Source organism: Gymnoscopelus microlampas (assembly GCF_963454915.1).
Source record: "Gymnoscopelus microlampas genome assembly, chromosome: 1".
NCBI classification, from domain to species: Eukaryota; Metazoa; Chordata; class Actinopteri; order Myctophiformes; family Myctophidae; genus Gymnoscopelus; species Gymnoscopelus microlampas.
This window is the reverse complement of record NC_139962.1, coordinates 2246008-2271197: the sequence shown is the minus strand read 5'-3', so window position 1 is coordinate 2271197 and position 25190 is coordinate 2246008. Positions and strand designations below refer to the sequence as shown.

Sequence of the window (25190 nt, the reverse complement as noted above, 5' to 3'; positions counted from 1 at the left end):
ATCTTCAGCATCCTTCTCTCAATGTACCCCTCATCTCTCCTTTTCACATGTCAAAACCATCTTAACCTCACCTCTCTTACTTTATCCCCAAACCTTCTAACCTGGGCTGATCCTCTATTTTAGTCATTTCTGATGTCCTTCCTCTTCACTTTTAATGAGAATCATAGCATCCTCAATTCTGCCACCTCCAGCTGCGCCGCCCGTCTTTTCCTCAGTGCCACCGTTTCCAAGCCGTACAGCATGGCTGGTCTCACTACCGTTTAATACATCTTTCCTCTCACTGGTGCCCTTCTGTCACAAATAGCTCCTGACACCTTCCTCCATCCGTTCTCTCAAAGTACTCCTTCCATTTTCTCAACACACTGTCCCTGCTTACTAGAACATTTCCATCTCTATCCTTTATCACCTTAAACCTGTTGCACATCCTTCCCATCACCTTTAACTCTGTCTAGCCAATCGGTGCAGATAATTTGCTTCCTTCTTGGGGGTCCAACTTCTCATCCTCTTTACCTAGCCCTCACCATGCTTCTCTTGGCCTTGCCCATAATGCTCATGTTTATCACTCTGTCTGACCATCTCTTCAACTCAATCTGTTGATATACTCTTCCTTTAGGATTATATCTACATTCCTCCTCTCGTCCACCGCATGGTAGAACAGTTAAACCTCCTCCAAAACTCATGGCCATGGATTCATAATCTCTCTAGAAGGGAGACCTGGTCTACAACAAGGTAGCTATAATGGTGAAATGTTTCCTAACATAAATATAAATATAGATATATTGATTTGACATTTGGATTTTTTTTGAAAAAACCTGCATAGCCTCTGCAATGAGCTGAAAAGGTGGGCTTGGACGATTTCCTGGAGTGGCTCTGGTGCAAAACATTTTTGCTTGCAATGGATTCAGAATCATGAAAAACCCATAGTTTGTCCCCTCACATGCTACTTAACCCATTGAGACCTGGAACTGTGTCATTTTTTGATTTGAGCTAAAAAGCATTATTTCACACTTTGGGCTATTCAAAAATAGCAGATCTATAAGCTCATAGCGCGGCACCGAGTGCCGCGCTATGAGCTTATTAGATCTGCTATTTTTGAAAAATGGTGAAAATGTGTCCAAATCTTTGAATATATATATTTTTAAAGCGAACATTTTTTACTCAAATCGTTGCTTCTGGGGGTCCCTGGAACAAAATATCTTGATGGGGGTCCGCGGCCAAATACATATCATTTTGGGGGTCCTTGACATGAAAAAGATTGAGCACCACTGATATAGAAACATACGTTTTCAGAAAACTGTTGAGATGTTTAGGAGACATGTAGAATCGGCTTCAGGTCTCAATGGGTTAAAGCAGAACACACACTGTGCTTGTGAGCACAGTTGTATGACGTGCTTTTGAAATGTTTTCATTTTGATGGTTATAAATGGTAACTCCTGTTTGATTTGGTGATTGACCTCCCAAAAGTAGCCTATATGAACCACTGAAGCCTCTGTTTAATTACGTGACTGTCTCCATTGTCCAAAACACATGGATATCTCTTGACAAACCAATATTATTATTATTCATAATAATAATGTATGAATTCATTATGGGTAATAATAATATTTATAATAAAGGAACATCCGCACTCTCTTCAGTTATATTCTTGGTTTATGTTTTAGGGTGAACAGCCGCAGCAGACAGTCTATCTGGAGAAACGGACGCGTTTCGGCACGTCGGCCTTCCTCAGTGTTTCAAACTAGAATACATCAAACAGGATGTGACATATATACAACTATAACTGGAGACTTCTCGTCTTTATTTCTAATATTACTCTCCAGTCTAGTCTCCAGTTGCCAGGCATTATAATATGGCTTCTCCAGATAGACTGTCTGCTGCGGCTGTTCACCCTAAAAAATAAATCCAGAATATAACTGAAGAGAGTGCGGATGTTCCTTTATTATATGTATTATCACAAATCTGCACCCAGTTAATCCCAAGAGACTACTCCTCAAGATCCCCTTGAGTAGAGCACGCCTTCTCCTGACGGTAGTATCCGGGTAGGAGAGCTGTCTTAATAATAATATTCACATTTGCCCGAGCGTAAAGCGTCTCCTTCTATCAGCTGTCCACGTCGCTGACAAAAGCCACAAGTGAACACATCGGTAAGTTTCAAACATGTGCTCAATCCTGCGCAAAATATCTGATTTACAAGCCTAAAATAGTCGCTGCATGACGCGCTCTATGCTTGTAGATCTGGTCTTTTTTCACCGCTTTGCAGTGAAGGGGAACTGGGTTGCCAAAGTTTGCGAGAGAAATAAGCAGTCAGGTCTATGAACATTTTACTGAGTTGTGTCTGTCTGAGTGTGTGCCCTGAGAAAACAGTGAGGCATGAAGCAGTAGTGTGCTGTCTATCACCTATATGTCATCATGATTTGTGTTTGTGAGATCTCATTTTAAACAAGCTTAGTGCTTTATGAGCCTTCAGTTAATGTACAAGTAGATGGAATTACCTGCTTGGCATTGCTGCCTGTCGCACCTCCTCCGGTGCCCACGGGTCAGCTGCAGGGTCATCAGCTAGGAACCACCATTCCTCAACGTTTCGCTCCTTTAATCACTAGAACGTCTCCTGGTGGCGGAGCAGTGACAGGGACGTCTCCCTGTCACCCCCTGCAGCTGACAGTTGTTACCCCCTGCGGCTGTTGTCGGGGTTAGTTGTTCTTTCCCCAGCTCCTATCCTTCCTCCTCAACCAGAGCCAAAAGCTTCCTTTCTCGGCCTCTTCTGCCAGGTCTTTTATGGCCTTCCTCAGCTTCCCTCCTGTCACTCCTGCATCCCTCAGGAGGCGTGTGACTGACTGCCCCACGTAGCCTCGGCAGCCAACCTCCACTGGGTAGATGGTGGCCTTCCAGCCGGCCTCCCGGCACTCAGCAGCCAGCTCTGAGTACTTGGCCTTCTTGCGCTCGAAGGCGGCCTCAATCCCCTCCTCTGATGGCACTGTCAGTTCGATGAGGTGCACCGCTCTTGCCTTGGTGGACCACACCACGATGTCAGGGCGGAGAGATGTCATTGTGATCTCCGTGGGGAACCGGAGCTGCGTCTTGAGATCAACTCTCATGTCCCACTCCTGGTCGGGGGAGAAGGGCCTCGATGTCTCTCTTGGCCTGTTGTTTCTTCGTCCACCCCCTTCCATGACAAAGCTGGTGTGGTTCTCTGCTGGTGATTCTTTGCTGCCCCGTCGGCGCTCCTCCAGCACCTCAGCCAGTTTCCCCAGGACTTGGTCGTGGCGCCATCTATAGCGCCCCTGGGAGAGTGCGATCTTGCAGCCTGACAAGATGTGCTGGAGGCTTGCGTTGGGAGCACTGCAGAGTGAGCAGCATTCCTCATTCCCGAACCATTGATGCAGGTTACGAGGACAGGGAAGCGTGTCATAAGTAGCACGAATGAGGAAGCTGATCCTTGCCTGTGGAATCTTCCACAGGTCAGACCAACTGATCTTCCGGTTGACAACTCCCTCCCAGGTTGTCCAACTTCCTTGTCGGCTCTGTGACACGGCCTTGATCTTGTAGTGCTCTTCCTCTATCCTTGACACCTCTGCCACCACCATCTCCTTCCTCTCCTTACGGTTAGCCTTGGACCAGAACCGTGGCGTTTCTCCCCATCCTAGCCCCGTTCTTCCTGCTTGGACTCTACCCATGATCTCTCTGTGCTGCAGCCTACTGACGGCTTGGTCAACCTCTGCTTGGGCGTTCCACTTTCTGCCAGTGGGAACCCTGGCGTTGGCGTTCCTCACTGACTGGTCTGTGGACTCTCTTAGCTCGAGGACCAGCCTGGACTTCTCCTGCATGTAGCCGAGACTGATGGACTGCAGTGGAAGCTGCAGTGCATTCTTCCCAAAGAGGCCAGTTTCAGAAAGGCAACGTGGCAGTCCCAGCCACTTTCTGATGAATGAATTGGCTTTTCCATCCATCTTACTCACGGCGGATGAGGGGATCTCGCTCATTTTCAGGGGCCACATCACCCTTCTGTAGAGTATCATCTGGTAGCACCAGACCTTGTACTTCCCAGGGAGTTGGCTCTGGTCAATCCTTGCCAGACCGTCCGTGAGCTGTTTCATGACGGTCCTCCCCATCTGTTTATCAGATAGCTCTGCGGTGTACTGCCTCCCCAGACTTTTGAGGGGTTGTTCAGACAGGAGGGGGATTTTCTCTTCCCCGACGACAAAGATGGCATTGTCGTTTCTGACTCCCCTTCTGAGTGACAGGCTGCGGGATTTGGAGGGTTTGATCTTCATTCTGGCCCATGACATCAGCTCGTCCAACCTTCTCAGCAGTCGAGATGTACATGCTGCTGTCTGAAGGAGGCTTGTGACGTCGTCCATATAACTCCTCAATGGGGGTAACCTCTGACCAGATGGTAATTTGATTCCTCCAACCATTTGTCTTGCTCCGATGAGGATTATCTCAAAGGCTGCCACAAACAAGATTGGAGAAATGGCACACCCCATTGCAATTCCCACTTCTAGGTGCTGCCACCCGGTGGTGAAGCCCGGGAGGGCAAAGCACATCTGCAGATCACTGAAGTACAGCGCTACCAAGTTCTTGATGCAGGGAGGCATGTGGAAGAACTCCAGTGCGTAGTTGATCAGCTGGTGTGGAACCGATCCATACGCATTGGCGAGGTCAAGCCAGATGACGTGCAGGTCGGTCTTCTCCCGCTTGGCCTTCTGGATCTGGTCCCAGATCATCATGGAGTGCTCTACGCACCCTGGAAAACCTGGGACTCCTGCTTTTTGACAGCTGGTGTCAATATAGTTGTTCTCTAGCAGGTAGGTGGACATCCTTCTGGCTAGCACTGAGAAGAAGATTTTCCCTTCTACGTTCAAAAGGGCGATGTTTCTGAATTGGCCGATGTCTTTGGAGTTTGCTTCCTTTGGGATGAAGACCGCTACAGCCCTTTGCCACTCTGATGGAATGAGCTGCTTTTTCCAAGCAGTTCTCGAGAGGTGCCACAGCACCTCTAGCACCTTGGGGCAGTTCTTATATAGTTTGTAGGGGACTCCATTGGGGCCAGGTGCTGATGAGGACCTTGCCTTCTTCACGATTTGCCTGACTTCGCCGAGCTTGGGGGGCATGATGTTGAACTCAGCCGTGGGTGGCGCAGGCCGGGGCACGTACCCTGGTGTTCCTAGTGGGACGTTTTTTAAACGGTCACTGTACTGCCTTTTCACGTGCTGTTCCATTTGCTCTCTGGTGATTTCCAGCTCCCCGGACTTCTTTTCCTCCAACAGTTGTCTGGCGTGCTTGAAGGGATCCTTGAAAAAGCTGTCTCGCTCTTTCTGCTTCCGTTTGCTACGCTTGCGGATGCGTTCCGCTCTGCGCAGTCTGGATAGCCTTTGCCTGACCTCCTCCCACAGGATTTTCAGACCTTCTCTCTCTTGCTGGGTTGCCTTCCTCCAGTTCTTACGGAGTTGTCGGCGTCTTTGCACAAGCTGGGTGATCTCCTTTTCCCTCCTCCCCCTTTCTCTTGGGGCAGTCCTCTGCTTGGAGATAACTTCGCCAAGCCTGTCTTTGCAGGTCTGGTATATGATGTCCCCAAACAGGTTGAGCTTGGCTTCAACACCTCCGTGCAACCTTTCCTGCAAGACCTTGATCAGGTCTGTATCCAAAGTGCGCCATGCCTCTGCTTCGTTTGCCTTTGGCCATTTGAGCTTGTTCCTTCTTGCTGGTTTCTTGGTCTCTGATTGTGGTCTGTGTGAGGTGGTAGGGACTGGGTGTTGGTGCTCACGTGGGGGGTCAGCCTCCACCGAGGGGCTTTCTTCCTCTGTGCCCTCTGTGCTTTCAGCAACGTTGGGTCCATTAGCACTGTGGTTTTCTACCTGGCTTCTGGTCTCTCTTGTCTCACCCGCTGCCGCGGTGCAAGGTTGCTGTTGGCCTCTCTGACCACACTTTGCCCTCCCCTGGTGGATTCGCAGTCCCCTGTACGTGGTTACCTTTTCCCATCCGCAAGCACACTTTCGGAGGATGTTCTCCTCATTAACTGGAGCTCTGATGTTCTCGTTATCCGTTTCCGTTGCCATTGTCGTTACCGTGTTTTCCGTCCTGTTAGGCCCATCTTCCATCCCGCCTCTCGGAGGGCCTGCGGGTTGTTTTTTCCTTGTGCTTTTCGTAGTTATGGTTGGGTGTCCTTCTTACGAGAGACTAGTGGGTTGGGTAACTAGCCGCCCACTCCCGGTGCGGTCTTTCCCTGCTGCCATCCAGTCTTTCCTGGCTGTCCTCCAGTCTTCCCTGGATTCCAACTGCCCTGTTCACAGTAGTCACTGGGGTTTCCAGAACTTCAGTTAATGTACAAGTAGATGGAATTACCTGCTTGGCATTGCTGCCTGTCGCACCTCCTCCGGTGCCCACGGGTCAGCTGCAGGGTCATCAGCTAGGAACCACCATTCCTCAACGTTTCGCTCCTTTAATCACTAGAACGTCTCCTGGTGGCGGAGCAGTGACAGGGACGTCTCCCTGTCACCCCCTGCAGCTGACAGTTGTTACCCCCTGCGACTGTTGTCGGGGTTAGTTGTTCTTTCCCCAGCTCCTATCCTTCCTCCTCAACCAGAGCCAAAAGCTTCCTTTCTCGGCCTCTTCTGCCAGGTCTTTTATGGCCTTCCTCAGCTTCCCTCCTGTCACTCCTGCATCCCTCAGGAGGCGTGTGACTGACTGCCCCACGTAGCCTCGGCAGCCAACCTCCACTGGGTAGATGGTGGCCTTCCAGCCGGCCTCCCGGCACTCAGCAGCCAGCTCTGAGTACTTGGCCTTCTTGCGCTCGAAGGCGGCCTCAATCCCCTCCTCTGATGGCACTGTCAGTTCGATGAGGTGCACCGCTCTTGCCTTGGTGGACCACACCACGATGTCAGGGCGGAGAGATGTCATTGTGATCTCCGTGGGGAACCGGAGCTGCGTCTTGAGATCAACTCTCATGTCCCACTCCTGGTCGGGGGAGAAGGGCCTCGATGTCTCTCTTGGCCTGTTGTTTCTTCGTCCACCCCCTTCCATGACAAAGCTGGTGTGGTTCTCTGCTGGTGATTCTTTGCTGCCCCGTCGGCGCTCCTCCAGCACCTCAGCCAGTTTCCCCAGGACTTGGTCGTGGCGCCATCTATAGCGCCCCTGGGAGAGTGCGATCTTGCAGCCTGACAAGATGTGCTGGAGGCTTGCGTTGGGAGCACTGCAGAGTGAGCAGCATTCCTCATTCCCGAACCATTGATGCAGGTTACGAGGACAGGGAAGCGTGTCATAAGTAGCACGAATGAGGAAGCTGATCCTTGCCTGTGGAATCTTCCACAGGTCAGACCAACTGATCTTCCGGTTGACAACTCCCTCCCAGGTTGTCCAACTTCCTTGTCGGCTCTGTGACACGGCCTTGATCTTGTAGCGCTCTTCCTCTATCCTTGACACCTCTGCCACCACCATCTCCTTCCTCTCCTTACGGTTAGCCTTGGACCAGAACCGTGGCGTTTCTCCCCATCCTAGCCCCGTTCTTCCTGCTTGGACTCTACCCATGATCTCTCTGTGCTGCAGCCTACTGACGGCTTGGTCAACCTCTGCTTGGGCGTTCCACTTTCTGCCAGTGGGAACCCTGGCGTTGGCGTTCCTCACTGACTGGTCTGTGGACTCTCTTAGCTCGAGGACCAGCCTGGACTTCTCCTGCATGTAGCCGAGACTGATGGACTGCAGTGGAAGCTGCAGTGCATTCTTCCCAAAGAGGCCAGTTTCAGAAAGGCAACGTGGCAGTCCCAGCCACTTTCTGATGAATGAATTGGCTTTTCCATCCATCTTACTCACGGCGGATGAGGGGATCTCGCTCATTTTCAGGGGCCACATCACCCTTCTGTAGAGTATCATCTGGTAGCACCAGACCTTGTACTTCCCAGGGAGTTGGCTCTGGTCAATCCTTGCCAGACCGTCCGTGAGCTGTTTCATGACGGTCCTCCCCATCTGTTTATCAGATAGCTCTGCGGTGTACTGCCTCCCCAGACTTTTGAGGGGTTGTTCAGACAGGAGGGGGATTTTCTCTTCCCCGACGACAAAGATGGCATTGTCGTTTCTGACTCCCCTTCTGAGTGACAGGCTGCGGGATTTGGAGGGTTTGATCTTCATTCTGGCCCATGACATCAGCTCGTCCAACCTTCTCAGCAGTCGAGATGTACATGCTGCTGTCTGAAGGAGGCTTGTGACGTCGTCCATATAACTCCTCAATGGGGGTAACCTCTGACCAGATGGTAATTTGATTCCTCCAACCATTTGTCTTGCTCCGATGAGGATTATCTCAAAGGCTGCCACAAACAAGATTGGAGAAATGGCACACCCCATTGCAATTCCCACTTCTAGGTGCTGCCACCCGGTGGTGAAGCCCGGGAGGGCAAAGCACATCTGCAGATCACTGAAGTACAGCGCTACCAAGTTCTTGATGCAGGGAGGCATGTGGAAGAACTCCAGTGCGTAGTTGATCAGCTGGTGTGGAACCGATCCATACGCATTGGCGAGGTCAAGCCAGATGACGTGCAGGTCGGTCTTCTCCCGCTTGGCCTTCTGGATCTGGTCCCAGATCATCATGGAGTGCTCTACGCACCCTGGAAAACCTGGGACTCCTGCTTTTTGACAGCTGGTGTCAATATAGTTGTTCTCTAGCAGGTAGGTGGACATCCTTCTGGCTAGCACTGAGAAGAAGATTTTCCCTTCTACGTTCAAAAGGGCGATGTTTCTGAATTGGCCGATGTCTTTGGAGTTTGCTTCCTTTGGGATGAAGACCGCTACAGCCCTTTGCCACTCTGATGGAATGAGCTGCTTTTTCCAAGCAGTTCTCGAGAGGTGCCACAGCACCTCTAGCACCTTGGGGCAGTTCTTATATAGTTTGTAGGGGACTCCATTGGGGCCAGGTGCTGATGAGGACCTTGCCTTCTTCACGATTTGCCTGACTTCGCCGAGCTTGGGGGGCATGATGTTGAACTCAGCCGTGGGTGGCGCAGGCCGGGGCACGTACCCTGGTGTTCCTAGTGGGACGTTTTTTAAACGGTCACTGTACTGCCTTTTCACGTGCTGTTCCATTTGCTCTCTGGTGATTTCCAGCTCCCCGGACTTCTTTTCCTCCAACAGTTGTCTGGCGTGCTTGAAGGGATCCTTGAAAAAGCTGTCTCGCTCTTTCTGCTTCCGTTTGCTACGCTTGCGGATGCGTTCCGCTCTGCGCAGTCTGGATAGCCTTTGCCTGACCTCCTCCCACAGGATTTTCAGACCTTCTCTCTCTTGCTGGGTTGCCTTCCTCCAGTTCTTACGGAGTTGTCGGCGTCTTTGCACAAGCTGGGTGATCTCCTTTTCCCTCCTCCCCCTTTCTCTTGGGGCAGTCCTCTGCTTGGAGATAACTTCGCCAAGCCTGTCTTTGCAGGTCTGGTATATGATGTCCCCAAACAGGTTGAGCTTGGCTTCAACACCTCCGTGCAACCTTTCCTGCAAGACCTTGATCAGGTCTGTATCCAAAGTGCGCCATGCCTCTGCTTCGTTTGCCTTTGGCCATTTGAGCTTGTTCCTTCTTGCTGGTTTCTTGGTCTCTGATTGTGGTCTGTGTGAGGTGGTAGGGACTGGGTGTTGGTGCTCACGTGGGGGGTCAGCCTCCACCGAGGGGCTTTCTTCCTCTGTGCCCTCTGTGCTTTCAGCAACGTTGGGTCCATTAGCACTGTGGTTTTCTACCTGGCTTCTGGTCTCTCTTGTCTCACCCGCTGCCGCGGTGCAAGGTTGCTGTTGGCCTCTCTGACCACACTTTGCCCTCCCCTGGTGGATTCGCAGTCCCCTGTACGTGGTTACCTTTTCCCATCCGCAAGCACACTTTCGGAGGATGTTCTCCTCATTAACTGGAGCTCTGATGTTCTCGTTATCCGTTTCCGTTGCCATTGTCGTTACCGTGTTTTCCGTCCTGTTAGGCCCATCTTCCATCCCGCCTCTCGGAGGGCCTGCGGGTTGTTTTTTCCTTGTGCTTTTCGTAGTTATGGTTGGGTGTCCTTCTTACGAGAGACTAGTGGGTTGGGTAACTAGCCGCCCACTCCCGGTGCGGTCTTTCCCTGCTGCCATCCAGTCTTTCCTGGCTGTCCTCCAGTCTTCCCTGGATTCCAACTGCCCTGTTCACAGTAGTCACTGGGGTTTCCAGAACTTCAGTTAATGTACAAGTAGATGGAATTACCTGCTTGGCATTGCTGCCTGTCGCACCTCCTCCGGTGCCCACGGGTCAGCTGCAGGGTCATCAGCTAGGAACCACCATTCCTCAACGTTTCGCTTCCAGTTTAGTAGACCGTGTACAGATGTTTTTAATGGTGTGATGTTTCTTTTTATGCAACTGCCTATTGTTGCACTTTGAGATTTTCAAATGTAAAGTTCATTATACATAAAATGTAGAAGTACAAGTAAAAGTCCAGAATTAAACATTTACTTGAGTAAAAGTATCAATACTTGAAGTACCAAAAGTAAAAGTACTAAAATGTCAGAAAATAGCAGATCTACAAGCTCGCGATGCGACGCTTGTGAGCTTGTAGATTGGCTATTTTCAAATGGACGGAGAGCAATGTTTTTTTTTTTTTTTCATGCAAAAACAAGCCCAAAGTCGCTTATAATAAGCAGACATGGCAACAGTGCACCGAGCGAGCGAGAGAGAGAGAAGCAGAGTATGAGAGAGAGAAGCAGCGTATGAGATAGAAGCAGCGTACAGAGAGAGAAACAGAGAGAAACAGAGAGAAACAGAGAGAAATAGCGTAATAGAGAGAGAAGCAGCGTACACAAGAAATGTTTCAGATTTAAAAAAACAGATGATTTGAATCAAATATGTAGGAAAAGTCATGAAAGGGGAACTTCCTCAGAGCTTCATGAGGGAAGATAATCCACTTTAAATTCTCAAAATCGGTCAGATTGATGGGTTAGTCACGCGAGTGTTAAACAATTTCTAGTTTGCGTACTTGTCCATCGAAACACAAATCCTATGGAATAGCACCAATGATCATCACAATCATGAAAACATTCTATATGAACATATTGAATTCAGTGTCATCATAGATAATACCCTCTGAGTGGTCTTCTGTGCACACAGTGACCATAGACTGGATCACAACCAACACAACAGCAGACAGACAGACAGACAGACAGACAGACAGACAGACAGACAGACAGACAGACAGACATCCAATAGACCCTGTTCTCCCACCTCAAAGATCCTGACTTTGCAGACAATCTAACTCTAATTTCAACCAACTACTCCAACATACAGTATAAAACTGACAGGATCAACAACAAGCCTTGTGAAAAGGAAACCACTTGAGTTTGTGGTTCATTTCTCCTACCAGGGCAGTCTCATCAGGAAGACCCCAAAAGACACCAAAGCAAGACAGGAAAAGGCTCAGGATTATTTCTACCAAATCCGTTCCATCTAGAGTTCCAAGCATTACAGACTTTAAACTAGAAAAGTGTGCTCCTCGGAACACAGGTCTCCGCCAGGCCGGGTTGCCCACCCAGGGCCCGCAAACATTGAAAGACATTCAGAGCCACTCATAATGAGATCTGAAATATCAAACTCATACAACTTGATTCCTCCCACACACACACACACACACACACACACACACACACACACACACACACACACACACACACACACACACACACACACACACACACACACACACACACACACACACACACACACACACACACACACACAGCCTGCGTAGCTAGTTCAGGCAGTCAACTCAAGGCAGCGCACCAACCTGATCAGATGACCAGTCACATGCACTCTTCTCCTGATCTGGGCGGCTATTTAAACTTCTCTCCTGGCTGTGACATTGTGCTGCTGTTGCTCTCCTCTGCTGTCGTTGCTGCCTCTCTGCCGTCTCCTCTGCTGTCTGTTGCCTTGCCTCGCTGTCTGCTGCTGACCATGAAGTTTTGCTCTGTTTCTAGATTACCCTTAAGGGTCTTAATTCATTCCCTGTAATTCTATTTGGCATTTAACTTAACTAAAATATTCATGCTTACAGGGAATGAACGGAGACAGAGCCCTGACGCCAAACTATGCTTCATATATCTATGCTCAATTATGCTCAATAAAAATATATTCTAAATTCAATGTAAGAGTTGTCTAACTGAAATGTGTACGTTGTCACTACAGTTGTATCCTACTGACTCACCTGCCAGTGAGGAGCCCCCACTGGGAGGACGTAGATCCTCCCCCCTAACACTCAGCACCTGCATGGCTGAGCTACCACACAGCTGTATGTCATTGAATATTATTAGTCTGTTCTTGCCCAAACAGCAAGGTGCAACAGTAGTTGCAGAGTGTTCCAGAACTTGCTTCTTTCATTTGCTTTTCATGTGCGTAAATGACCAACTTAAGTGCTGCTATTTGACTCTATATTTGTGTAAGTTCATAGTTTGTCTGTTTTGATAAAGTTGAGCTAAAGTAACATTGATAATCTCTCAAATGTTTGCTGATGTTCGTCGAGTTAATCCTACCTTAAGTATTTACTTTTTGGATTAACTATGTTATAAGTTGTTATGGGGTTGATAGGTTTGTATGAATGTTAACCTAAGTAGTTATTGTACACAAGATAATTAAGTCATTGTTCTATTCACCATATAATAATGTTCAGCAGACGTTCCCTTTTCATGTGTTGTTAGTATTGTATATGCTTGCTAGAATGCACTGTATTCTATACAGCTGTTTGATTCCAAGTGTGGGATGACAATGTTTGTTTGTTGATTATTATTCTATATAATATATTGTATAATATATAATATTGTATAATTGACAATTGAAGTACATATTGTGTATTATGTCATTTCAGCAACCACATCACATCATGTCACATCACTGCCGTAATAAATCACAGTGAGGAATACAAGGTGTCATCATTTATAGTTGTGAGAATTATCGTTATGTTTGTGTGTACTGACTGAATTATTCACTACAGTTCAGTTTCATTCTAATGACTCGTTCACCAGTTGGTTCAGTGCTTGACTAGAGCTCTGTGTAGGGATGCCCAGATCAATAGTACACACACACACACACACACACACACACACACACACACACACACACACACACACACACACACACACACACACACACACACACACACACACACACACACACACACACACACACACACACACACACACACACACACACACACACACACACACAGCTTGGATAGACCAGTGGAATAATCTAAATGATCATCAGTATTACATCTCATATATACTAACCTTTGTAAACAAGCTGTTGTTGTTTTCATCTTGAATTGACTAAACTAAATCCACATGTCAGAGAGTGTTAAGGAATTTTAGCAAGACGTTTGGACTATCTGTGAAAACATTTACAACCGATAGCTTTCTTCACCAATGTGTTCTTATAGGTGTCTAGAATCACCTCTCAATTAATGCAAACCCAAATCCTTGTGGAAAATCCTGGAGCAATATTTTCTTATTTTATTTTTCAGAATAGATTCAATTCAAAAACACCCCAATCCCCTACCATTGATTATACACTGTGCTTTACATTACAGCTTAACAATAACCAATATACCAGATGATATGTTAGATGGCCAGGGAGATATTAGATGGCCAGGGAGACATGTTTACTCAAAAATAATGGTTGGAATGGATTGAGCACCCCTGAAAACCCCTAGTTAGACACCTCACAAGTTAATTTTAGACTTTTATTTATTTTTTCATATTTTTCACCCAAGCCCTCTGGGCTCCTTAACTTTGATTGGCTCTCCATGATTTTCCAATAGGATTTGGGTTTGCATTAATTGAGAGGTGATTAGACAATGGTGAAGTAAGCTATTCGTAGTACATTTTTTCACAGATGGTCCAAACATCTTGCTAAAATTCCCTAACTAAGAGAGTTGTTATTATATTAGAGTAGTGATCTCTCTGTGGAAATGTTTTCAACCCAACTGTACATATTATTGCCTCAAGGTGATGTAACATTAGTAGGTTCATGATGGCTCGTTAAGTGCCTGTATGCACATTTCATTACAGACAGACAGACAGACAGACAGACATGCAGACACTCTCTCTCTGCCCAGAGAGAGAGAGAGAGAGAGAGAGAGAGAGAGAGAGAGAGAGAGAGAGAGAGAGAGAGAGAGAGAGATAAATAAATAATAAGCACTACTGACGTCAGACTCTTCAGTCTACAGTGAGGACTCTTCATTGCATCACAGAGCATCTTCACTGTAGCATCATTCAGGGTGCAACCAGACATCTCCAGTTCAACCAGATGGGATGGATTAGAGCTGAGAGCTGAGACCAGGACCTCACAGCGTGTCTCATTGATGGTAAAGCCAGAAAGTCTGTAATTACACATTAAAAGCGAAAATGTGTGAATATTACAAAACAATTAGTTTATACAGCACCACACTACCAATAACATCACTATCACTACTGCTACTACTATTACTACTATGGAGGTAGAGATAATTAAATTTGTTTACTGTTATAAGTAATAGTTATCTTAATAATAAAGGTTAACTTAACACACACACACACACACACACACACACACACACACACACACACACACACACACACACACACACACACACACACACACACACACACACACACACACACACACACACACACACACACAATGACATGACATTCACTCGTTTCCATGACATCTACTACATTACCCATAAGCCTCACTGATCCTTGGCCAATCACAAGAGCAAAACAACTAACACTCACAGTCACATGATGTGGTGATGAGTTCAAGCTGTCATTTCAGTCTAATGTTCAACATCCCACTATGTGTTACAAACATCTGTACTGTCTTCTTCATGGCAAGAAGTGTATTATCTTATTAAGTTTGCCTTCAGAAAACAGGCTCTGTTCATGATTGGCTCAGCAGCAGATGTGAACTAGAAACACACAACACCTGTTTCCTGTTCAAATCTGCTGCTGAGCCAATCAAATGAAGCGATAAGAAACTGACCAAGAACAGGAAACAGGAATGTCACCGTATGGAAGAGGAACTACAGTCATGCACAGAGCCTGTTAAGTATCTCATTACATAACTCTGATCCACTGCTCTTTAAACCACATGAACACTAGCCTCCCTATTCTGAGGTAAACATTCTGCAAAAATAGCTGATCTACAAGCTCACAACACTTTGTGATAATATGTAATATATGGCATAACGTGAATATTGATTACCACTACTGCTATCATTAATACTTTATTACTATAACTTTACTTTATCAGTGGTGGAAAAAGTACTCACATTTCTTACTTATATGTAAAAGTATCAATACTGCAATGTAGAAACACTCTGTTACAAGTAAAGGTCCGGTAATAAACATTTACTTGAGTAAAAGTACAGAAGTATTGGCATCAAAATATACTTAAAGTACCAAAAGTGAAAGTACTCATTGTGCAGAACGTCCCGTTTCACAAGTTATTATTATGTCTAAAATGTATTAAAAATCTTTTGAAAACAGCAGATCTACAAGCTCACAACGCGTTGTGATGCGACGCGTTGTGAGCTTGTAGATCGGCTTTTTTTTTTTTTTTAATAGCCAAAGTTTAAATAGGGCTGAAGTGGTTATCCAACCTCCGCTTCGCTGATGACATCGACCTCATGGGGAAAAGCGAGGCTGAACTCCAGGAACTCACCACCAGACTGGAAGAGGCGGCGAGAGCATATGGCATGGAGATAAGTGCAGAGAAAAGTAAGATCCTGGTCAACAGCCACAACCATGTATCTCCAACGAAGATCACAATGAACGGGCAGACGCTGGAGGAAGTAACGGACTTTAAGTACCTCGGGTCCTATGTGAGTGAAGATGGCAGCTCCACAAAAGAGATAAAAGCAAGAATTGGCATTGCAACATCGGCCATGACGAGACTGGCCAGTATTTGGAAAAGTAACACCATCAGCTTCTCAGTGAAGGTCAGACTTTACAAGTCACTTGTACTCTCCACCCTACTCTATGGCTGTGAGAGCTGGACACTCACAGCGGACACTGAGCGCAGGGTACAGTCCTTTGAAAGCAAGTGCTATAGAAGAATGCTACATATTTCATATAAAGAACACCGGACAAATGATTATGTTAGACAGTTAGTCACCACCCATGCTGGAGAACAGGAGCCCCTACTCTCAACAGTAAAACGTCTCAAACTGGCCTGGTATGGTCATGTCACAAGACATACCTCCCTGTCAAAGACCATCCTACAGGGGACAGTGGAGGGGAAGCGGAGAAGAGGCAGGCAGAGAAAGTCCTGGATGGACAACATCAAGGAATGGACTGGCTGCAGCTTCCAAACCCTGCTACGCACAGCAGAAGATCGTGAGCGCTGGAGATCCCTGACTGCCCAAGCATCCACCATGACACCCCTACGGCCCCCTAGGCCATGGGATGAGTGTGTGAGTGAGTGAAGTGGTTAATGTATGTTTGTAATAACTAGAAGCTCGCCCCCGCTACGCGGGGGCTCGCGTCTAGCCCGCGGCCACGCCCACGTAGCGCCCGCGGCCACTTGGCAGCTCATATAAGTGGCGTAGCGTCCTGAGGGCCAGTGGGGCCGTGGCTCGGTCAGTGAAGACCCTGTAGTGCGGATGATATGTGGCATAGAGGGGCAGATTGTAAATCCCCAGAGGAAACATCCGTGGGCTACCATTGGTTCAGCGATGTGTGCGGTCGCCCTGCGGCCCCTCCTCCTCCACCAATGTGCAGTATTGAGAGCCCTGTAGTCACAACAATTGGAGCGATGGGCACTGCACTCTGGTTGGTTAGGGTACACCTAGGGCCCAGGTAGAACCCAGTTAAAGCCTGCATGGGCAAACCCAGTTAGGACCCGCCTTGGTCCCACATAAACATGGCTAGTTGGGGCCCACCTAAGGGCCAGGTAGAAGCTACTTATAGCCTGCATGGGCATCGCAGTTGGGACTGAAGTGGATGCCGCTGACATTGCTGACATGGGGTCCATATGGTTTAGCCCACCTTGAAACCATATGGGAACTACGCTGGCATGCAGGCTGGAATGCAAACGCTGCATCATACCTGTAGTGTGTAGTTTGATGTTGTGTGTGTAGCAGATATACCTGCAGTGTGTAGATCAATGTCCATATGAAAGTCAATGCCCAGCAGTGTTTTTTTTTTCTCCAGCAGAGTTTCTAGTGTCTCTGTCTCTCTCTGGAAGAGGTTGCACATGAACTCTGCAGCCGCACTGAGACGCTCCAACACAAACACTCTGACATTAAGCTGCTTCACACAACAAACATCAGCACAACGCTGCTGTTTGTCCAAAAGACACAATATCTCCTCTCCCACCGACGTCATGTGTTCATTTATCGACAGCCGTACAGACTCCTTTTGACACATTTTACCTCGTTTATCCAGCTCTCACTGACTCTCCACATCGGGCTGTTATAGCGCCACCATGAGGCTGATTAGAGAAATCTCAAGTGGAATTTCTTCCTCGGCATAGTGGGAATGTGGGTGCAAAGTTGCACGGAAAGTGCATGCTGTGTTCATAATGTGAGGCATTTTGGTCCAAACGGAGCAGTCCTGCAGACTTTGGAAGCCATTTTAGCCAATCAGGATGGAATATGAAAAATCTGAAAGGGCTTTTTTTTAATGACTGTGGAGATACTGTGTACCGATTTGCGTGATGTTTGGGCAAAATATGTAGGAGTACTGTGAGAAAAGGTGTTTAGGAAAAAGCGGCCTCCTGGTGGCACTGTAACAGGGCCATGTGAAAGAAATAGGGCAGAGGTTCTGAATTGGCATCCAGGGAGTGTGTGTGCACAGTTTCGCTGCGATCAAGTCAACGATGTGAGAGATTAGCTATCACAGACGGACGGACAGGTCTTGCGCCATGCCTTTCGGCCTGGCGGAGACAATAAAAAAACGAAAGTAAAGGAAATTACCATTTCTGCAACAAAAGTAGTCAACAAACGATACTATAAAAACATTGGCCACATTGTCAAATAATCTAAGAAAGAGGCAATCATGTAGAAAATAGCCGATCTACAAGCTTACAAAGCCTCTCAACGTGAGGCGTTTCGAGCTTGTAGATCTGCTATTTTCACAATATTTACTTGTGGAATGGAGTCAAACAAAATGGGGGGGTGGCCAGATCAATTACGTTTATTTGGTGGGGGGGGGGCGGCCTGAAAGGGTTGATAAGCACTGCTCTAATTGGAGCGAAATTATCTGAAATTACTACATCACCATAATGCAGCCTAACATGCGTTGCACGGGGCGGTCCTGCCATTACGTTAGTTACTGTAGTTGCTGTGGAGCTACATAGTTCTCCAGAAGACACACACAAACATACACCATCTACAATGGACTAACTGAGCAGCAATATTGACATTCACCACACGAACGTGCATTGTTGACAAAGTGATTGCACAGCCGCTGCAGGCATGACAACCACGTTAGCGTTAGCTACATGCCACTATCACAGCTCCCTGTCCGTCGTTGCTGCGACTGAATGTGATGGCTACAGCAAGCTCTCTGCGATGCCATTGTCTGGAGACTGCTCCTGGCATGACACGACCAATGAGAGTGAGCGCTGTCGTTGTTGCTAAGATACGGTGGCGTCACTGCCCCATAGCTTGTAGATCTCTCACACATGATTGGCGTAGGCTGCGTTGCCAGGTCTGACTGTTTGTGTAAGCGATTTTGGGCTTATTTGGGTGCACTTTTGGGCTCGTTTCCATAGACCACGGCAGCGCTTATTTCTTTCCCGTGACCGATGTGGCAAAAAAAGGTGCAAAACGAACCATCCGGAAGTAAAGTGCGAGATGAAATATATAGCACTTTTTGATTATTAGAGAAGGAGACAGATGTGAAGGTGGAAAATGGAATGTAGGAGATTATATAGTTTTTCATGAGCGATTTTTGTAGCAAGTTGTGAGTGAATTGGGCCACTCCTGTGGGCGGGGGGCTGATTAGAACCATTGGGGTTTGGGAAGGAGACGCTCTCTGTTTGAGTGGAAAGATAATCAAAATCTACAAAGTAACTAAAGTTTTCAAATAATTGTAGTGGAGTAAAATGACAATATTTGTCCCTGAGATAGATAGTAGTGGAGTAGAATAAAAGTATATAAAATCGGAAGTAAAAGTACCTGAATATTTTACTTGAGTACATGTACTTAGTTACTTTCCACCACTGCTTACTATTACTAATATTATTTTATTAATAATAATAATAATAATAATACTACATTTGTACATGTGTCTATAAACTAATCTTTTGCAGTATTTATGTAATTCATAATATAAAATGTTTTACATTTAAAAGTACAGAAACAGTTTAGTTGAATCTTTAATGGTAGCATGACAGATTGTCAACATGTTGTGATGACAATCTGACTGACTGACTGCAGCTTTAGTGTGATTTCCTCCATTTAGTTAAAATTCACATGAATACTAACCGAGCCTTTCTGCAGTTCCTCACAGCTGGCAGCAGTCTCTCTCGTCCCAACAGAGATGTGTTGTATTTGTCCAGGTCAAACTCATCCAGAACCTCCTCTGACATCAGCAGCATGTAGGCCAGAGCTGAACACTGGGTATCAGACAGTTGTGTCTTAGATCTGTCCCCTGACTTCAGGTATTGTTGGATATCCTGATGTACTGATTCATCCTTCATCTCCATCAAACAGTGGAAGATGTTGATACATCTGTCAGGAGAGGCATCACCACCAGCATTCATCTCCTTCAGGTTGTTGATGGCTCTCTGGATGCTCTCTGGACTGTTCTCTGTCTGACCCAGCAGGCCTCCTAACAGGCTCTGATTGGACGGCAGTGAGAGGCCGTGAAGGAAGCGGACGAAGAGGTCCAGGTGGCCGTTTTTACTCTTCAGGGCTTTAAGCATGGCTTTCTTCAGGAAGTCATCCAGGGACATGTGACAGTTGTCATCTCCCAGGAATGTCTTCAGAACCTTCGTGTTCTTCTCAGTGAAACAGTGGAACAGATAGACTGCTGCCAGAAACTCCTGAATGCTCAGATGAACAAAGCTGTAGACCTTTGTCTGGAAGAGCACGCTCTCTCTTTTGAAGATCTCTGTGCACACTCCTGAGTACAGGGAGGCCTCTGTGACATCAAGATCACACTCTTCCAGGTCTTCTTGGTAGAACATGATGCTGCCTTTCTCCAGGTGTTCAAACGCCAGCCTGCCCAGCTTCAGAAGAACCTCCCAGTCAGACTCCATGAGCTTCTGTTGACTCACCCCATCTGTCTCATACTTCTGCTTCTTCCTCCTTGTCTGGACCAACAGGAAGTGGCTGAACATCTCAGTCGGGGTCGTGGGCAGCTGTCCTGTCTTGACTGTCTTCAACATGTCCTCCAGAACGGTAGCAGCGATCCAACAGATGAGTGGGATGTGACACATGATGTGGAGGCTCCTTGTTCTGTTGATGTGTGTGATGATTGTGCTGGCCAGCTTCTCATCACTGAATCTCTTCCTGAAGTACTCCTCCTTCTGGGGGTCTGTGAACCCTCGTACTTCTGTCACCCTGTCAACACATGCAGGAGGGATCTGATTGGCTGCTGCAGGTCTGGTAGTTACCCAGAGGAGAGCTGAGGGAAGCAGATTCCTCTCGATGAGATTTGTCAAGAGAACGCCCACTGATGATGTCACTGTGACATCAGAAACAATGTCATTGTTGCGGAAGTTCAGTGAAATTCTGCTTTCATCCAAACCATCAAAGATGAACACAGTCTTACAGGCAGCAAGCTGCTCTGCTGTGAGCTCCTTTAATGTTGGATGGAAATCATGGATCAGTGTGAGAAGACTGTACCGCTTATCTCTGACCAAGTTCAACTCTCGGAACGATATCGGAATCAGGAGATCGATGTCTTGATTGGCCACGCCCTCCGCCCAGTCCTGAATGAACTTGTACACAGAGAATGTTTTTCCAATGCCGGCGATGCCCTTTGTCAGAACTCTTTGGAAGGGTGTCTCTGTGCCTGGTAAGGGGTTGAAGATGTCAGAGCACAGGATTGTGTTGTCAAGGGAGGTCTTCTCCATCTTGGATGCTCTCTCAAGCTGCCACACCTCATGTTGCTGATTAACCCCTTCACTGTCTCCATGTGTGAGGTAGAGCGTTGTGTAGATCCTGTTTAAGGGGGTTCCAGGTCCTGGTCCAGTGATGTCTTCTCTCTGACCTTCTGACCTCTGTGTCAGACTGGTCTTATAGGGCTTTAAAACCTCCTGCAGACTGACATCCACTGGAACACAACAGTTCATCAATGTTAAACACACGTTCAGTCATAACTTTATATCCTATGGAAACATATGATTTATAATTTATATTCCCAGAATAAAAACAGGATCAAATGTAAATAAAACACTCTGACTCTGAAACAACTCAAAAATGCAACAACAACAAAACTCTTTTACTAGTATACTATGTATTTATGTATGTATTCATTCATTTACTTTAGTTTATAGTTGTATTAATTAGTGAGTTATTATGTATTACATGTATTTATTATTTACATCAAGTTGTTTTTGTCTGAGCAACACACACACACACACACACACACACACACACACACACACACACACACACACACACACACACACACACACACACACACACACACACACACACACACACACACACACACACACACACACACACTAAAAAATACATGCAACTACATTCTAAACTAGTCTAGTTCCTTATTTGGGCTTCCTTCCTGAATGTTGTTTAAACCAGTGGTTCTCAAAAAGTCATGTCAAGGACCTCCAAATGAATGTTTGTTGGAGGACCCCCATCTGTAAATATTTTGTGCCAGGGACCCCTCAGTCCTGTGACCAGTTTAAAAAACATTCCTTCCTTCCTTTTCAAGATTTATGTTTAAAAATAGCAGATCTACAAGCTCACGACACGACTGTGTGAGCTTGTAGATCTGCTATTTTCAAATGGCCAATGTATACATGAATAGGTTTAAAGCGCCTAGTTGTTCTTCTGGGCCTCTTCTCATAGACCTGGTTGCTTATTTCTCTCACAAAATCTGGCAACGCTGGCCAGCAGCAGTAGCAGGCTGTCTGTCTGTTTTCATTATAATTCATGAAGTGAATGTACAGTTAGTCTATCAATGGCTGTAAGCCCAGCAGTTAACCATGTGACCATGTTAATGTTAATAACAATTTAAAAAGTGCGCTGGTACACAAATACATCAGGCTTTACTTTGTACAATGCTGGTGGGATGGTCACACACTGAACCCCTGGATGTATCCTCAGTACTGATGTTCCTCTCTCTGTGGACACACACACACACACACACACACACACACACACACACACACACACACACACACACACACACACACACACACACACACACACACACACACACACACACACACACACACACACACACACAGACAGTATGGTGATTACCTGAAGATAGTAACTAGTGATGGACGGTAACAGACTAGTTGAGTACTAGTTCTATAGTAAACACTGAACTAGTAACAGGGTTTCCTGCAGGAAAAAAGGTTAGACCCGGTGCTAGGCCAGGGGAGACTCGATTTGTTTTTGCATTTATTCATTAATTCTGATGAAAAACACGACTACATTATGCTATTGTTAGGCACATTTATTCAACATTGGGTTTGGACACAGGTTTCACTTAGAGCAAAGGTATTATAATATGTTACTCTCTACCTCCCCCTACAGGCTGGCATTATAATATGTGACTCTCTACCTCCCCCTACATTACATTACAGTCATTTAGCAGACGCTTTTATCCAAAGCGACTTACAATAAGTGCATTCAACATAGGTAGGGAACGAAAACTACTAATCACCAGAAGTCTTAAGTGCATTTTCTACAAAAACAAGCAACCAAGAGTATACCTAGTGCTAAGGTAAAAGTGCAATAATATCAGCTACCTATTTCCTTAAACAGATGAGACAAAATAGCTAAATCAAATGAGCAGGAGCTAAAACAAATAATTGTATCGGCTAAACAAGATCCAATAAAACAATACAGCAATAAAACAAGCGTTCGTACAACTAGTTAACAACAAGTAGGCCAGGCAAAGAGGAAGGGTAGTGTTTCCTGAAAAGGTGAGTTTTCAGCCTGCGGCGAAAGATGGGCAGTGACTCTGCTGTCCTGACATCAGTGGGAAGTTCATTCCGCCACTGTGGGGCCAGAACAGAAAAAAGTTGTGACCGTGTGGATCGGCCAGAAGGACCCTTGAGTGACGAGGCAATCAGTCGCCCGAGGTGGCAGACCGAAGTGGTCGGGCAGGGGTGTAGGCATCGACCATAGCCCGGAGGTAAGAAGGAGCTGTTCCTTTCACTGCCCTATAGGCTAGCACCAGGGTTTTAAACTGGATGCGAGCCGCTACGGGGAGCCAGTGTAGAGAACGGAGAAGGATAGTTGTGTGGAAGAACTTGGGGCGGTTGAACACCAGACGAGCCGCAGCTTTTTGAAGAAGCTCCAGAGGTCTGATGGCAGATGCCGGAGCACCAGCAAGGAGGGAGTTGCAGTAGTCCAGGCGGGAGATGACAAGAGCCTGGATGAGCACCTGGGCTGCCTTCTCCGTGAGGAAGGGGTGAATCCTCCTGATGTTGTAGAGGAGGAATCTGCAGGATCGTGTCACTGATGCGATGTTTGCCGAGAACGACAGTTGATCATCCAAGGTCACACCCAGATTCTTCGCAGTCCGAGTTGACGTCACCACAGCATTATCAATGGTGATGGCCATGTCTCGGTGCGGACAGCCCTTCCCCGGGAGGAACATCAGCTCAGTCTTGTCCAGGTTGAGCTTCAGGTGGTTTGTCAACATCCGCTCCGAGATGTCAGCCAGACAAGCAGCAATGCGTGCCTACACTTGTGTGTCAGAGGGGGGGAATGATAGGATCAGCTGGGTGTCATCGGCATAGCAGTGGTAGGAAAAGCCATGGGAGTGGATGACAGCACCAAGAGATGTAGTGTAGAGAGAAAAGAAGAGGGCCCAGAACCGAGCCTTGGGGAACCCCAGTAGTGAGCCTGTGTGGTTCTGACACAGACCCTCTCAGCATCACCTGGTAGGAGCGACCTGTCAGGTAGGATGCAAACAGGGAGAGTGCAGAGCCTGAGACACCCATCCCCTCGAGGGTGGAGAGGAGGATCTGATGGTTCACTGTGTCGAACGCTGCAGACAGGTCCAGGAGTATCAGGACGGAGGAGAGAGTTCGCTCTAGCGGCATGGAGCGACTCCGTCACTGCCAGGAGGGCAGTCTCTGTCGAGTGACCCACTTTGAACCCAGACTGGTTGGAGTCCAGGAGTTTGTTCTGGTGGAGGTACGAGGACAGTTGTTTGAAGACAGCACGTTCGAGAGTTTTAGATAGGAAGGATAGAAGGATGTCTAGTATGATTCCAGGCCAGGTCAGCAGTGTGTCCCTGAGCAAGACTCTTAACCCCTAATGGCTCCCTGTGCACTGCAGAATGTTTAAAATCTCAAATTTCTCAAATATATTTAGGAAAAAAACGTTATAGCTTGAAATGCTATTTTCACTCGTTTAAAAAATTACATATATATATTTTTTGAAAAACGTTTTCAATTTTTTATAAAACATTTTTTAATCTTTTGAAATAATGAAAAACTAAATGTAGGAAACAAAAAATAAAGGGTTATTTACTCGCGACCCTTAAAAATTGGTCCGCGACCCACATATGGGTCCCGACCCAGGGGCCTCATACTGGGTTTTGCCTAGGGCCTCCTGATCCCTAAGCACGGCCCTGGTCACGTGACTTTATTAGTGCTTGATGCCTACACCCCACCTGTTCTCTATACCTACCTTTGTTAACCAGCTTGTGTGGTTTAATAAATGCTTTAAGTTTATCCTGCATTCCTGCTCGTCTGCTTTTGGGTCCTGCCCACCACTCATTCCTGACAGGTTCAGAGTATCAGCGCGTGTTCAGGTTCAACCACAAAAGGTAACTTTCTTTGGTAAAATCCACAGGTAAGTCAACGAGGAGGAGCAATAGTCCAAGCCAAAAGAGTGTTGGCGGGTACGAGACGAAGTGTGCGGGAGGCTTCAAAGTCGCCGCCCGCACTACAAAACGGGCGCTCCCGAACTGTTCACACTGAGGCCGGCTCAAAGTCAAACGCAGACCATCCACCGAACGCCGACGGCGGAATAATAAAATAAATATATAATCAAAATAAACGCCCAATC

At 46.9% G+C, this 25190-nt stretch overlaps 1 protein-coding gene across 1 annotated transcript in view; it reads right to left on the bottom strand.

Annotated features, from left to right (window-relative positions):
* LOC311045024 (uncharacterized protein) overlaps positions 1-25190 on the bottom strand; it is a 120244-nt gene that overhangs the window by 63261 nt on the left and 31793 nt on the right. Inside the window, exons 9-11 of the mRNA XM_084056835.1 lie at positions 22206-22276; positions 19443-21237; positions 14175-14348 (exon numbers count right to left, since the gene is read on the bottom strand). Coding sequence (XP_083912961.1) covers positions 14175-14348; positions 19443-21237; positions 22206-22276 — 2040 coding nt within the window. The remainder of the gene's footprint in view (positions 1-14174; positions 14349-19442; positions 21238-22205; positions 22277-25190) is intronic.